Raw genomic sequence first — 16,634 nt, 5'->3', positions numbered from 1 at the left:
AACAGTACTGTGGCGACGAAATTTACTGTTCACAGGGTACTGTAGCGACAGATCTGAGCTCTCTGTTTTTATCAGATGGTGCATGTTCACTTAATGCAGAGGACTATAGCCTCTTTGCATTGGCTTCTTCCATGCAGAGGATCTCAGTCCCCTTGCTACTGGAAAACATGCGCTTCTCCATGACCTATTATGACTCCCTGCCGCGGCGTCGCGTGCCCCGCTTACCTGCGCCACAGCCTCCGCGGAGGCGGCACCTTCGTTTGGCAGCATTAGATGGCCGTGTGCCAGCACAACGGCACCATCATCGTGCAGTGACAGCGAGGCAAGGAGGCGGTGGAGACCGCCGATGATTACAGGCTTCCACGGCTGCTGTTGGCTTGCCTCAGATAAGCGAACGCTCCTTATGCCTAACAAGGCAGAGAAGCAGAAACATGACTATGTTTGTCGTAGCCATATCACTGGGTGACAATGTACAATTTTCGAGACCAGACTTGCTGTATTATACTTGTATGGATAAACTTTGATTTGCAGTGTGCAGTTCCAAAATTTACAAAGAATTGAGACCATGGGGGCAGAAGCTGGGGAACCAACATAATCAGCTTCGACAAGGACCAATAATAAACCAATTCCCCACACCCCCCCCCCCCCCCCGCCAAAAAAAAAATAGTGCTCCATCCTCTGCTCCTGGCAATTTAAATGGCCATATCAGCAGCGCCATCCGCTTCACCAATCTCCGATTCGGCAGCCGTTCGCTTTCTCGAGTGCTGGGACCGGATAAATTCTTCTATCTGTGACTTGAGCTCCGTATTCGGTATCAACATGTCTTGAGTGAGGTGGGAGCGGTTAAATGGGTCAGTCTGTAAAACAACGCGTCAGATTAGTGCCACCGCATGGCACTGAGTTTGCATCAACAGTTTAGGGAGACTAATGAATTAGAAAACCAGTACTTACAGGATCACTTAGCAAATGCCTGATAATAACGGGTCGATCTATTGTGACCCTAGATGATGGCAGTATGACAGGATCTTTCATCAGAGTATACTGCAAGACAAGATCACATATTGTTTAGCAGAAGTAGCAAGTTTCGGACTAAATGCATAGAAGAATTATAGCCAACACATAGCATGATGAACTCATGTTTAGATTCAGAATGCTCCAGACAAAAAAAAAATAGTATTGTTAAGAGTGTGAATAAGATTAGCTAGTACACTATTCTAATTCAGGAGCTCATCAGCCTTTAGGTCCTTGCTCATCCAGAAAAGCCCATCCAGTACCTAGAATCGTAGTTACTATGATAAAAAGTTTTTCAAAACGCTCAACACTGTCACTGCTTAAGGCTGCAAGGTGCTGCTGTCCTAACTCTACGAAGCTAAAGAACAAGACAATAGAGCCGCTAAGCTGTAGTCATGAGGTGGTCCGATGAGCTGATCATCCTGAAACCAGAGTACATGCATAATTGTGTATACTGGAGTTGATATAAAAAGCTTGGAGATTAGACTTGCTGAATTCAAACCCAAGCAAAAAAGAAAGAAAGAAAGAAAGAAAAAGAATAGAAAAGAAAGAAAATGAGCCGAATTATTTAGAAGGTATAGTCATCATCCCAAAACAATCAACCGAATGACTACCGGATACCTTCCATTCCATTTCAACTTAGAAACCTCTTAATCGCAGAGAAGACAAGGATGATATTTGTTGGAAATAACGCTGCAGTACCTGAATTGGATCAAGAAATTCATCTGGTATGTCCCCAAGGATCGCCTCAGCATCCAAAGCCTCAGAAGCAGCAGCTTTTGCCTTACCAGCAAGTTGCATAAACTCCTGTATGATCTGGGGATCTCCACCAATCTTCCACAGAATATTAGTAGCGCTAGCAAACAACTGCAACGGATAGACAATAGTCAGACTACTAGTACAGAAGAAAACTCTAACTGGATAAACAAACAGAAATTACCTGGTCATTGTATGATCTGCCATCTTTCGAGATTGCAACTGGGAAGATCACTTCCTTATCGCCCCTTGAGATATGGACATAGATGGTGGCAATCTACAATGGAAAGACAGTAAAGAAGACAAACAAGAACACAGAACAACAATGACGACGGCAACAGCAGCAGCAGCAGCAAAGCTTTTGTCCCAAGAGAGATGGGGTAGGCTAGAGATGAAACCCAACAAGAGCTATCAGCAAAGAAGATATAAAAAAAAGTGTGAAGAAAAGTTAAATCTCTCCATGGCACCTGTTTCAATAGCTGCTTCGGCTTGAACTCATACTTCTCAGGATCCTTTACAGTAAGAGATTTCCTCTGGGGACCAGCAAGTTGCAAGAGGAAGTAATTAAGCATGCTCGCCACCCTTTCCACCTTAATAAGAAAAAAGGGTTATCAAACTATTCAACATAAAAAGGATAGTCTAACAATGACTCCCATTTGGATATTACAAGAAAATAATATTGTGTGCTAGTGCAAAATAACAGTCAGTATGTTCAAATTATAATTTTGTATAATGCCCTATGTTAATAACATAGTGCACGATGACATATTGTTGGAAACAAGGATATGGTTTCATGATCTTACAATTTCAGGGAGAAGGAAAGGTGCTGGAATTTGTTCTGAAGTAAATGCAAGCATCCCAACATCCTCATTGGCCAGCTTCATGTCAAATCGAACAATCTGGAAAGTGAATATACATAGTAGATCAGAAACTCACTCAAGAAAAGGACTACAAAGCAGACAGAGGGAATTGGAAAACCATGGTCAACAAGACTAACATTCTCCCACTGATGAAATACACGTAGACGTTCCTCTCTTTCTTGAGCGGGTCTGCGCTCCCACTCAACGGTGTTAGCCATTTCAGCCTCTATTTCTTTTAGTTCAAGAATTTTGTTCAAGCTCTCATCAAGAAGATAGATGCTATCATTGATAAGGAAATTCAGAAAATTTAAGTACACACCCTTCTCCTCCTCTTTAGCTATCTGCCACATAAAATGTGGGAAATATTTCAGTAACAAGTGAAGAAAAAAGGTGTCTGCACGAAGAATTACTCACTTGTCTCCATGCATTTCGATGACTGGGAACATCCCATAAATACTCCAGAAGCTCAGCAATATTATGTCGAATGTTAAACTTGTCAAAAAACTACAGAAATAGACAACAATGTAATTACACTACAAGTCTGAGATGATTTGAAGTGATTGGCAAAAGGCTAGATTAATTAACAGAAACTAATCATGCCACTCACTTGTGTATGGGAGCCAGTAAATTCAATATCCACATAAAGCTTTAGAAGATTTTTGACAAGGTATTCAAGACATAGTTGGTGCCCCTCAAATAACGAGGCTGTAGAATTCAAGCCACTGCACAAATGATGTTGTAAGAACTTTCAGAACACAACCTTACAGTCAGAAATCATTTATTGTAATGGAGTTTAAAACAATGATGAACCTTCTTTGTGGCATCCAGCAATTCAAAACTTCAACCATCTTTGCTCTTAGGTAAGGATTTTTAATGTATGAAGTGCTTGCCATGAACATAATGATGAAATTGAGAAAGTCATCCTGTCAAAGAAAACATGATAATTGAAACCAAAATCATAAGCAGCTATATAACTAAGGTCAGGCAATCACAAAATCAAGCAAAACTAGAGCATACCAAAATAAACAAGGAGGATACTCGGTTACTCACCAATGCGAAGCTTTCCAAGGCTTTTGGAATTCTAGAGGTTAGAACAAGTAAATCCATTGCATCGTCAAGAAAATGCTCTGGAATGCAAGAAAATTCCTTGGGGCATTCTGATGGCAAAGGCATCTTAAATCCACCAACTAGGTCAACTGACCACAATATCATTAGTCTGTAGAAAGATAATGCGCGTTGAAGGAATGCACCATCCTGATAAAAGATAAACCATTAGTACATTGCATAATTTTAAATGAGATCAGCAACTAATACTAAAGAAGTAAAGGCGGTTCACTAATGGTAAACCAGAATATCCATAGGAGGTTTACAAGAATTCTTCTGAGGAAAAAAAAATTCACAAGGGATGTATGACCCGTTCTGAGGCATCATGTATGAAATCAGCAACTGACACAAAAGCCTCCTTTTAGATACCACACATTAAGCACGAAAGGAAAAAAGACAGAAATATGATAATGTTAAATTAGATCAGCAACTAATGCTAAAGAAGTAAAGGCAGTTCACTCATGGTAAACCAGAATATCCAGAGGGGCTTACAGGACTTATTCTGAGAAAAAAATTAAGAAACATATTCCACAAGGGATGTATGACCCCTTCTGAGGAATCGTGTATGAAATCAGAAACTGACATAAAATCCTCCTTTTAGATACCACACATTAAGCACGAAAGGAAAAAAGACAGAAATATGATGAACAAGAATAAAAGTAAGTAGTACCTTTCCCTCAAAAAAGTAAGTAGTACCTTTGACAGTAATTGTAGAATAAAAAATATAAAAACAGAATAAATTCGTAGTAGTGGCAATGAGCTTGATCTGGAGAGGTTTGTAAATTGCAACTAAAAGAATAAAATTAAAGCGCCGCATATTGCATAGTTCAACAAGCCCTTGAATGATCAACATCTATTCTATGCAATAACAGGAACAAGACTAGATATAGATCAGAGCCCCAAATTTTAGTCAAAGAGATTCACATGAAAAAGGCAGTGAGATGAATAATCAATATGGAGTAAAAAGATCTAGGTTTGGGACATACTCGTAGTATCTGAGCTTCATAACAGAGTTTGTCCTGTGATAAAATCTCAACAGTCTTCTCCAAGCGAGTTATGTCTTGCTCAAGCTGTGGTGAACCCCCTCCTTGATCCCTCATTGCTCTGTTTGATTCCAAGTCATCTTCGAATCTTGCGAGTTGCTGAATTTGTAAAATAAATAGTATGTGTTCAGTATAGAGTTGAAATCATGTCCAGATCTAAACGAATGGTATGCGTTAAGTATGTGCGCGCCCTAAACAAACTAGTATGCTAGGGTTTGATTGGCCATTTTGCATGCATCAACAATATACTACCTCTGTCCAAGAATACAAGGCGTATTTTATCTTGCACATAGACCAAAGAGACATTCGAAATGACTAGGCTGCCCCTTATTATTATTATCTCTAAGGGTTATATTAAACGCATGCATGTGAGCAATACAATGCAAAAACTGGATATCTAAAGGGGGTATTATAGGAACATTTTGCAATGGATTATGAAATGTGCCTTAAATATATGGACAAGGCCATTCAAAAAATGTCTTATATTTTTTGACAGAGTGTACCAGAATACGATATTTAAAATAGAAAGATAAAAAAAATACAAATGTAAATGAAGTAAACAGAAACAGATGTGGAATGAGGAAAGGTATCTCCACACCTGAGCAATGTGTTTGAAATCTGATAGAGCTTTCATCAGCCCCAGACTAAGTACCCTCGCAGTCATGAAGAAACATTCACAAATAAATGAGAAATTCTCCTTCTTTGAGCACCTAACTACTGCCCCGCCTTTAGAAAGAATAGAAGTTGTACTATTTTTGCCAGAGCTTGTAGCTTCCTGTGATTCCACAAAGCAAGCCTCCCCGCTGGCATTATTTTGAGCATGCTCATTGCTTATGCTCTCTATCAAAGATGAGACTTCTTCTGAAGAAGCATTTATTGCTGTCAAATTCCTACAGTAAAAGTGCAATGTATTAATTAGTGAAATAATGCAGCATATGCATTATAATCAGATTTGCCCAACAAACATTTCAGGCAAATTGTTCTGAAAAAACTCACTTGAAATCAATTCTATTGTTGCAGAAGAGGTATTTGACATCAATCTTGTCCTTCTTTGACTCCATGTTATCCAGAAAAGGCTCACATAGACGGAGCATCACAGCACTAAGATTCACAAACATACCTGAACTCGCACATTTTAGAGGGTCTACCTGTTGCATGACACAGGATGAGTTTACTATAGCACTAAACTACCAACAGGGATTTTACAATTTGAGTATAGTTGATTCCCGCAACAAAGGACCCAAGCCATAATGATTGCCAAGTATTATACGATTAACATATATTGCAATTTTTTTAAGATCCAAAACATATAAAAGTATTACATTCTGCATGTTAGATTATAACAATGATATCCACTAAATCAACAATTTCAAGATTGCATCATGTCAATGTTGTGTTCAGAGAACAGATCATAAACAGAAATTATTTTTTCCTCTACATAGGATCCATTTGGCATTAAGGTGACCTTTGTAACGCACTATATTATCTCTAGTTTTGGATTTAGCAGTTAGTTGACAGCGTCTTTTATGGAGCTGTAACATAAAAGCTTACTAAAATTAGTAAAGATTCTCCTAACTAACTAGATTCTGCATTGCAACACAGCGTATCACATCAACGCAAACTAGCCCTTAGCACTAAACAGTTCGATACACTATGGTCAACGCAACCCAATTTCGCCTCTCAAGCCTTTTGTATTACATGTGTACCCTAGCATGTGATTTAAATGAAAAGATGGTGCAAGGTAGAGAAACTTAGTCTAGTGAAACCACTCGCCATGGTCATGCCCAGTTAAATTTAGTCAGTTACCTGCATGCCAGATCTGGACGCATTTTTATTTATCACTTCTGCTATATACTCAAGAACCTTTTCACGAGTATCCAAATTTTTAAGGAGGATTAGAAGAACATCCTTGAGGCCATCATACAAGCCGTTCATAACACTCTTGATTGTTGCGAAAGATGACAATAGATCAGCTGGCCGGCGTGAAGATGCCTCTGAGAAACACTGTTGCCTAACCAAAAGTTAAAAAATGAAAGAAAACATAAGGCTGCATGGATATCCCACAGAATTAAAACAGAAGGCTTGGATTTCAAATGTATAGTATTACAGTAGTAGAAAAAAGGGGAATAGAAAACCTAAGGTCATAGCAAATAGAGCTGAATTCTGAAGATCCAACTTAGTACATACCAACGTCAGAAATACCAAACATAAAGAGAAAAGATGAAGGACCTTTTATTTAAGAAATCTCTTTGTAGCAAAAGGACCCTCACAAGCCCATAAGCAAAGAACAAATTATGTTAGCGAAACAAGAAATGTACATGGAGACTTCCCATTAACAACTTAAATCTTAATATCTTATATGCTCTCGAATGATAGGTAAGTAATACCAGAATTAAAGTCTAGGATGCATCAACATTTCCCCTTTATATTAACTCTGGTGTCCAACATGCGCTCGTGATTTGATGTAGATTTTTTATTATGATAACAAGAAGACTCTAGAAAACCATCAAAAAGGTTGCCTCTTTTCCAGAGGAAATCAAAAGGGATTAAACAAGTGAAACACACAACCAAACAACAATTGGATGATGTGATTTCTGTTCACAGATTCACTGAAGCATAGAACTCCAAAAAGGTTGTCTAGAAGTTAGCATACACCTTGAAATTAAGATTGAATCCAATAAGTACGGCAACAATCAAAATTCTAACTTTAATATCTAACTAGTAGAAATAAAGCTCAACATTCTGAACCTATGAAAAAAAATTAGCCCAATTCTCCAAGCCAATATGCATCTAACAACAGTGCAATGGCAGCATAACTGAAGCATGGAAGTCTTAAAAGGTTGTTTTAAAGTTAAAGCGTGCATCAATATTCTGAATTGAGTCTATCTACAAAGGCAATACACAAAATTCTAACTTTTGTATACTCCCTCTGATCCCAAATATAAGTCCATTAAGACATCAAAACGGTCTCCAATATGGCACTTTGACTAATAATATTTCGAATAGAAAGTGTTATATATTATAATAGTATTTTCCATGATGAATTTAGTAACACCAAACTTATGTTGTCAATCTATATGATTTTTTTGCTATTGATGGTCAAAGATAAAAAGCTTGACTTAGGACAAACCTATATGGACTTACATTTGAGATAGGATGGAGTACTCTCTTGAGGTACAAAAGAACAAGCATTTAACCAATCTCCAAGATAAGAGGCAGTTCTAATCATAGTCGGCAGACCTCCGCGGAACAGTATAAAGAATGCAAGCTTTACACATCTATAAAAACATTATACTGTACCTGAAACGATGAATCAACAGCAAGAGCAAGAAAAAGAGCGAGAGCACTCACCCGACATCAGGCTTGCTCGCAAACTCGCGGTCACGGATGGCGCTGACGTGTAAGAAGGCCCCGAGCACGCTGGAGAGCTCCATGACCCTCCCTTCCCCGATGAGCATGATCTGATTCATGGGTATCCACTTGGGATGGTTCACCAGAGCCTTGGCGCAGTTTGGGATCCCCACCAGCCGCCTGAGCACTCGCAGCGGACGCTGGAAGTCGCCGAGCGCCGACACCTTCTCGACGCTCTGCCTGAGCCGCTCGTACAGCTCCCCCATCACCGGCTCGATGGTTTCGTAATCCACCCCGCCGAAGAACTCGTCGATGAAGCCCGGCGCCGGCGGTGCGCCGGGGGCCGGGGTCGGATCGAGCGGGTCGGCGGCCTCGGCGAGAAGGAAGATGAGGAGCTCGGCGGCGGGGTGGGGCGCGTTGGGGGGCGAGGGGAAGGTGTCGGGGTTCCCGGCGACGATGCGCGCGTAGGAGAGGATGAGCCCGCGGAGGTGCGCGATGGAGACCGCGAGGCGGGACCGCAGCGCGGCGTCGCGGATGGTGGAGATCTTGCGGGCCTCGTCGGCGGCGCGGCGGAAGGCGGAGGCGAGGAAGGCGAAGGGCGAGGGGGAGGCCGCGGGCGGGTCAGGGATCGAGAGGCGGTCGATGAGGAGTCGCTCGGCGGCGTCGCGCACCGCGAGGAGCGGGCGCGACTCGGAGAGGAGCTCGGCGGCGGTGAGCTCGAGGTAGGCGACGGCGGGGCTGGGGTTGGCCGGGGGCGTGAGGGAGACAAGGAGGATCTTGCGGAGGATGATGTCCTCCACCTCGTCGGGCGTGCGCTGCAGCCGCGCCGGCGACGGTGACGCCATCGGCGTCTCGGCTGCTGATGCTGCTTGGACTTCCGCCTCGGGCTGGGGAATTGCGTGTCGCGGTGGGTCGAGAGAGAGGGCAGGGGTTTGTGGGTTCTTTAGGAGAAGGCGCACGGCGTACGTATACCCGTCTGGTTACGCTTCTGTCTGTGTATATACGCTATCCAGCATCCTGTTCTTTGCACCCAACCGTTAGATCGATCAGGCCGTAGCCCGTCTCTAGCTTCCTTCTGGAAGATTCCACGGTGATCCACAAGTATCAGGGGACGTCTCCTTAGTAGTTAAAAGATTACTTCTTAAGAATTATATCACGAAGAGGTATATAAAGCTGCTAAGTAATATGATATAGGGAATGATATAACTCCTGCAGTGCATGATATCGTAAGGTTGGCTCGTGTGATTAACGATAATGCTTCGGCTTGGTTGTCTAATATAAGATCCGGTATCGGACGTCTCCACCACGCCAAATCAAATGCTAAGTTGTTAATGCATCAGTCAAATAAATTTTCAAAATGATGGCAGAGCTGACTCTCCTCAACATGAGGATACGTGAGAGACTTCACTCCCATCTTTCTCAACTCTAAACTATTTTCTCTCTCCAAGAGCTTATCCTCTTCCTGCTTACTCTCTCTCCCACGACTCATTTATCTCGCGATGTCATCCACCACTACACATAGCCATGGCTATGGCCGCAAGGAGTCCCTCTCTCTCCTCTTTCACACAGTTGAGCATTGGGGGAGGGGTGAGGTCAAAGAGCAGACAAGTTGCAACAAAGGAGGAGGCAGGATAGAGCGTGGTAGCACCAGAGGAGGTAGCAACGTAAGTGTCTTTTTTGCCCTTCTTATGTTACAAGATCTTATCGTGTTGCAGACATTCTTTTTATTTGTTATGAGCATTTGCTCCAACTGTTGCAAAGTGGTGTTTTTATTTGTCGCACTGAGGCCTTGCAAAATCTCATGTTGCGAGAGTATTCTTTCAATGTTGCTGGCATTAAATCGAATTGTTGCAAGAGTTTTGATAATGATTCTATTCTACGTGACGATAATTTAGCCTGTCTTATCGGCAGTATTTCATTATCATGGTATAAAAAAATTCTAAAATAATAGAGATAATTCTAAAACCTTCTGTGAAAAAAATTCAAAAACAATGTCATTTACATCATATTTTATAGAGAGAAAGCTTAGAAAAAAAATAAAAAAATGTGTTTTGAAAAGTGTGCAGCTCATTTATTAACTCACATCAAGAAAAATATTAACATACAAACATATATTTTTTATGTGTAGGGTGTACTTAAGAGAATCTATAAAAATTAGTTTTACTTCATTTAGTGTTTTATTAATTTCTCCATAATTTTTACAAAGTTCACAAGCATAAAATGAACATATTGGTTTTTGTTGGTTTTCTTGTAAAATTAATAACTAATTTATCTGAGCTTCAAATAAGTAAAACAAATTTGTTTGGTTTACTTGTAACATGATCTACATGATAAAAGTATTTATACTCATGAAAAGTTGTATATTTTCTATGAGAAAATTTATTCGCTAAATCTAGTTAAATGCACAATTTATTATTTGCTAATCCAAAAATCATGACCACTTTTTTTAGTCTTCTTACATGATCCTCTGTCCTCAAAAAATATATGAAATCATGAATAGTTATTGTAACTATAGGATTGAGTAAATGTGTTGTAACTAGATTAATTCATAACTAATCCATCACACCCAAAATTAGTGAAACTATTTTTATTAGTTTACTTAAATAATTCTTTGTGTAGGAAAAATAATTGTAGATATGACAAAGTTAATTACAGTGCTTTTTCTTAAGATGTTCACTTTTATACTTGTGAACTTTGTAAAAATCATGGATAAATTAATAAAACTTTAAATGAAGTGAAACTAATTTTCTAGATCCTCTTAAGTATACCCTACATAAAAAAAATATGTGTTTACATGTTAATATTTTCTTGACATGGGTTAATAAATGAGTTGCGCGTTTTTTAAAGCATGTTTTTCTTTTTTTTAAGCTTTCTCTCTATGAAATATGATACAAAAGACATTATTTTTGAAAGAAAAAAAATCACAGAATGTCTTAGAATTGTCTCTAGTATTTTTAGAAATTTTTGAGATTTATTTTTGGAATTTTTTGATGCCACATCAATGAAACGCTAACAACAGGGAAGACTAAGTTGTCGCCATGCAGGATGAAACCACCATTAAAACTAGTTAGAAGGTAAATTACACCGATTTAAATAGTTAAAGAAGGTGATGATAAGAACATCGCTCCTTCGAATACACATAAGGTGATCTCTTTTCTCACTATTTATACTTTCTTAGTAAAGAATAGGATATTACTAAGTTTTTTAATTATTTTGTTGCTTAGAAATATGGAAGAAGCATAACAACCTTATCTAAATGTCATCACTTGATGTCCAAGTCTACTCAAACTCAAAGTCGAACTTCAAAGTCTACATGGAGTCTCAGGACAACATATCAGTAAAAGAGGCATAACTTTCGCATACGAAGTCCAATTAAAATGATCTTAGACTTGCTGTAAAGCTTATAATAAGCTCTTTTCAATGGATCTAGTCTCGACTATAGATTCATTATACATTAGTTAGAGTCGTTAGAATAAGGTGTTACATTACCGTTGTGGCCTTGTCGAGTCTTGTAAGCGTGTCGGGGTCAGAGTCTAGTTTGTGTAAGCCTCTTTCTATAGCTGCACAACCTTAGGTTGATCTCCTCATATTCTCTCTATATATATACAGTACCCGTCATAGTTTAGGCTTGGATTTTGTTTAGATTATTTTATTTTAGACAGTTTCACCGCTTGTTCGGTTTGTGGAACCCAACTCAAGTACATCATTAGCAATTAGCAATATTCAGATTGCATCTACCTGTTATTATTTGTGTTATTGTTTGTGTTCTCGTTTGTGTTCTCGATTAGCTTGCAGGAAAAAAAATTTTGGCGAGGTCAACCACGTCTTGGCATGGTTGATAATCACGAAGTAATTGTTGCTAGAGTTCTCGATCTGTTCTGGTCGGAACCTTTAGATCATCAACATCGAAATTTCACCAATCGACTTATCATATTACCTTCGAAGATCGGTCAAACTCCCATCAGGCGGGATATCTAGTTTTATAGTTCAGAGGGGTCAAATAGACTCGAACAATAATTGAGAGAGACAATGTAGACTTTTCCTTTTTAATTTAATGCCACCCAACAATAATTCCAACATGGCACCTAATTAATGTGTATTATACCTTACATTGGGAGTAGCCTGAGGAGCAAGAAAATGGATGCGCGATAGCACAATGGCTTCCGCGGTTCTCGATCCGTTGCTTGTTTGGTTCCAGGTTAAGCTCGCCCGCCACCCTATGTAGGATTTGATGAACCTTGGGAGCTGAGTATTCAATTCCAATTACGCTCAATTGTGCTAAGGTTCAAGATTTATGGGTTATCAACTTATCACCTTGGATAAAGAGACTCATCTGTATTGTTTACAACTTTGTACACCAATTAATTGTCAGCAGTAGACACCAATCCAGAGCTCCACATTCCTTTATCTTCTATTTTTTGGCCGAATTTTGTGCACTGCAGTGCTCAGTTCCAGATCCATTGACTAAATGACTAACACCCGTTTGTGCCACACATTGGCTCTAATTGTAATAAAACTCTATGATTGATTCCAGAAATGGAAGAATACAAGTTACAATGGAGGGGGAACTCCATCACTCAAATAAGGGTACAATGTTCATTTTGAGAAAACGGCCAGCACTTTATTGATCTCAAATGTTGATTACAAACAATGGTTCAGCTCAGTCCAGGGACCTCATCAAGCCAAATCTAACCAACACTTGATCTACTGATTTCACAAGAGCATATTCTAACCAACAATTGATTTACAGAGTGACTAACATAGACAAAAGATAGACACTAAGTGGACAAAGCTGGAAGTTCAACGTCATGAGCTATATTGCTCGTCCAGGATCTGCCTAGCTGTACTGAGTTCAGTTTTAGGATCAATGATAAGCAATCCAAAGCAACACTGATCTTCCGAAAGCCTGATCCAGACACTAAATGGAGTTCATGTCTGATCACCAAAGCTTCAGCAACATCTGGAGCTGCAACCCTCACGACAGATATGCGGCAGGCAGCTAGGCATTTCCCTATATAGTTCCTGACTACCACTCCTACGCCCATGCTTCTGATCATCCGACAACATCATTTAATTGAAAAAAAGCAACCAGCCACTGCAGCTATCCAACACAGAAATGAAACAAATTACTTTAGTGTTGTAAGAGCAGCCACCAATAGACTTGCTTAATCATATTCAAATGAAAACTAAGCAAGTAGGATCCATATCAAACAAGTTGTCAATACGTAAGCATATCATGTATGTATGGGTCTATTTTATCGTATAGTTGAAATTTGGACACATAAAAAGTATCTTCCCCAACAAATCCTAACAGTTTGGCATTGTGCAAATTGCATGTGAGATTGTTATAGTAACTTTTTGTTCCCATGACAAAGATGCCAAGCATCTGCCTCTGCTGAAGACATACATGTAAAGTCCTGAGTTCAGTTCAGCCCTTGAACTCCATTGTGCAGCATCTATTTATCTATTAACTCCTTACGGTCTAACCAGAAATTCTCAAATAAAAGGAATATGATTTTACTTTTTGAATGAAACTACTCAGTTTAGAGATGATTTTGATACATAGAGAAAAAAATCTATTTGCACAGCAGGAACTGATTTCACCTTTTCTTACAAAGAAAGGTTATTTCATCTTGTGACGAGAAATGAAAAGGAATGAGCAAATTCATTTGACCGAGGTGCTTCCAACATGCTGACCAGTATGTGACAGTGAATCTTTCTTCAGAAAGAATTTTCTAGCATGAAAATAAAGAGGGTCCCCTGCACCATCTGAAGAAATCAAATCCACTAAACAAATATAACAGACTCTTCACTCTAAAGAATTATTTTTTGGCATGTACACACGAGTTATTGCGTGTAGTGGATTGTCCAAAACACTGTAAAGTATGAATCACAAATGCTAATACACGGATACCAGCGTGAGACATTTCAAGTCGACACCAGAGACCTCTCGACAGATGGAGCAGCGCCATGCTCCGGATTCCGTGTGGCATTACCAGGGCCCAACTTAAATTCTTTCTGGATTCTTTTTCTACCAATTACGTGGCTGGCTGGCTGCATACTGCTATGAGAAACTGAGTGAAACAAGGATTCGTCCTCAAGAAAGCGTGAAGGAAGCCCCGACTTCAGTAGTGAAACTATACAGACCGACAATAAGAAAAAGCTTATAGACACAATGCAACTCTAGCAATCTTTAGACAATTACAAGCTAACACAAAAAAGTCTAGCCAATGCTAGGGCAATCTCTACTCCATCGGGAAATAGAGATTAGGCTAATTCATCCCGCTCGCTCATGAAACCATCGTAGTCTCCATAGAAATATGCTCACAGATAAAACATGTTGGGATCTATTGAAACAACATCGTGATAGACCACTCAGGATCGACATGCGCAATAGTTGGCTGGCTGGAGTACCCTTCCGGAGCAACAACATCAACCGACGCCGACAGGGCGGGCGTGGAGGCCGGAGCCGAAGACGACACAATGACAGCCAAGGTGCGAACTCTCAACGGGAGGCAGCGGCGAGCTCCGAGAGCATCCGTCCGAGCCTTCCCCTCGCCCTACTCACCTTCTGATAGGGAGCGAGGCAGAGAGGGGGAGGCAGCAGCGGGTGGGGATGAGGGAAGGGAGGCGAGCTGCCACCAGAGGAGAGCAGCATGGGCCGCTAGTGTTCCGCGCCGCACCGCCACACTCCCTTATGGAGATCGCCGACGGCAGCAACACGCGAAACCGACCGCAAACGCATGGATCCAACCAATGGTGCATGGATCTAGCCCACTAGCAACAGCAACAAAAGAAGACCACGCCTTACCGCCCCACTCCCATGTGGTTTTAAGAGTTTTGGCACCCAAAGTGGTCAAGTCGATTCCAAGAAGGCAAATTTCATCACCTTGTATCACTACAAATTTAGCAGTAAGAACAGTATGGATGCAACCTTGGTGGCATACTAGCACGACCCAAGGAGGCAACATTAGAGAATTGGAAAACCAAAATACTCACCGCAGGGGACAATGAAGCGCAGCGTAAACAATCAAAATACTCAAAACAAGTTATAGGAAGAGCACTGCCAGAAAATGCAACAAATATATCATATACCCCTAGCAAATTATAATTTGAATTTTCGACTCTTTCTATTTATTAACAATCGAATATAGCAGAAAATTGAAGGTCTTCACATGGCTTCTCTTAATGGAGATTAAACACAAGGAATATCTTGAGAAGGAAAAGCTGCAAAGTTGATGGCAATGATCACGTGTCCTATGGAGGACAAAAGAGACTGTTTTCCACCTTTTCTTTGACTGCTCCTTCAGCTCTAGGTGTTGGCAAGCCTTGCACATTCACTGCAATACACAACTTCCTTTCTTCACCATGACACAAGCTGCCAAAGAGAATTTCCAAACATCCTTCTTTGTGGAGGTTTTTGTTCTTGCTGCATGGAATATATGGAAACAAAGGAATAGCCTCATATTTCAGCAAGTTATGCCAATTTTTCAAGGGTGGAAGAAAGGTTTTCAAAATGAATCATCCCTCCAGCTGTATAGAATGAAGACTTTCTAAAGTTGAATTTATCATCTTGGCTTGATGCTTTTGTACAGATTTCTTCTTGTGTTCTGTCTTTTTGGCCTCCTTTGTCCTTATACAGTGCACCTCTTATTTTTCATCCTATATTTGTATAATAAAATCATAGTAGGGTCTTCCCCTACTGTTTTCCTCTCAAAAACAATTGAGCACGGCCACGATTACATCACAATTTTGTACCACTACTTTATTGATTGCACATCGCTTGCAGGCATTTTGTCGAACAGAAGCTTGGAATTCTAGTGATAGCCCTATCCCTCCCCCATCTTCTTCAATCCATCCCCTAAATATGCTTTGACCCAACTTGAAGCAAAGATTGAAGCTTTAAACCACTCCCAACATATGAAGATAAGTGTAATGGTGGTTGTTTATTGGAGGGAGGAGAGGAGGGGGATGGCGACCAGGGAGGCCGATGGAGGCTGTGGTGAGCGGTGGCTAGGGTTTGGGCGCAAGGAGGTGGCGGCGTGAGAGAGAAGGTGAGGGTCGGCTAGGCGCTAGATGTCTGGACGGCAAGAAGAAAGAGTTTCCTTCTAATTTTTTCTTATCTATTTATTGATAATTTGCCTCTTTTTATATAGATATGCTAACTTGGCCCCTAAGTAATCCATTAACTTTGGAAAGTTATGAAAAACCCTAATCTACTTAACCACCAAGAAATAGTTTGGACCCGACCGCCAGTATAGCACACGCGGTATTGTTCATGGTCATGAATAGTACCCACGAGTGGGCTTTTGGTCCAGTTAGTCTTATTGGGCCATGGGCTAGATCTTGACCCATGAAATCTCTCCCCCCCTTTCACTTGCAGCTCGTCCTCGAACTACTAATTGGGGAAAGTTTCGCATGCTGCAAGGTGGGGGCCATGGTTGAAGCCCAAGGAAGCCCTATGTTGAAGAACGAGTTCTCCTCCCATGCGGCTCCCTAGCGTGACGAG

At 40.6% G+C, this 16,634-nt stretch overlaps 1 protein-coding gene across 1 annotated transcript; it reads right to left on the bottom strand.

Moving 5' to 3' along the window:
* Positions 1–476: 476 nt before the first annotated feature.
* Positions 477–9,085, bottom strand: LOC133912723 (probable ubiquitin conjugation factor E4). Its single transcript, XM_062355614.1, has 16 exons — positions 8,126–9,085; positions 6,581–6,785; positions 5,771–5,922; positions 5,373–5,664; positions 4,718–4,873; positions 3,678–3,881; positions 3,438–3,550; positions 3,235–3,349; positions 3,042–3,131; positions 2,765–2,968; positions 2,571–2,666; positions 2,235–2,357; positions 1,952–2,044; positions 1,714–1,878; positions 952–1,041; positions 477–857 (listed from the first exon to the last, which is right to left on the bottom strand). The coding sequence occupies exons 1-16, from the start codon at positions 8,968–8,970 to the stop codon at positions 693–695; spliced, it is 3,108 nt and encodes a 1,035-aa protein (XP_062211598.1). The 5' UTR covers positions 8,971–9,085; the 3' UTR covers positions 477–692.
* Between the last annotated feature and the right edge of the window lie 7,549 nt (positions 9,086–16,634).

The sequence above is a fragment of the Phragmites australis genome, chromosome 3 (genome assembly GCF_958298935.1).
Source record: "Phragmites australis chromosome 3, lpPhrAust1.1, whole genome shotgun sequence".
NCBI lineage: Eukaryota > Viridiplantae > Streptophyta > Magnoliopsida > Poales > Poaceae > Phragmites > Phragmites australis.
Note: the sequence above shows the minus strand (reverse complement) of the source record. Positions and strands in the feature narration are given on the sequence as shown.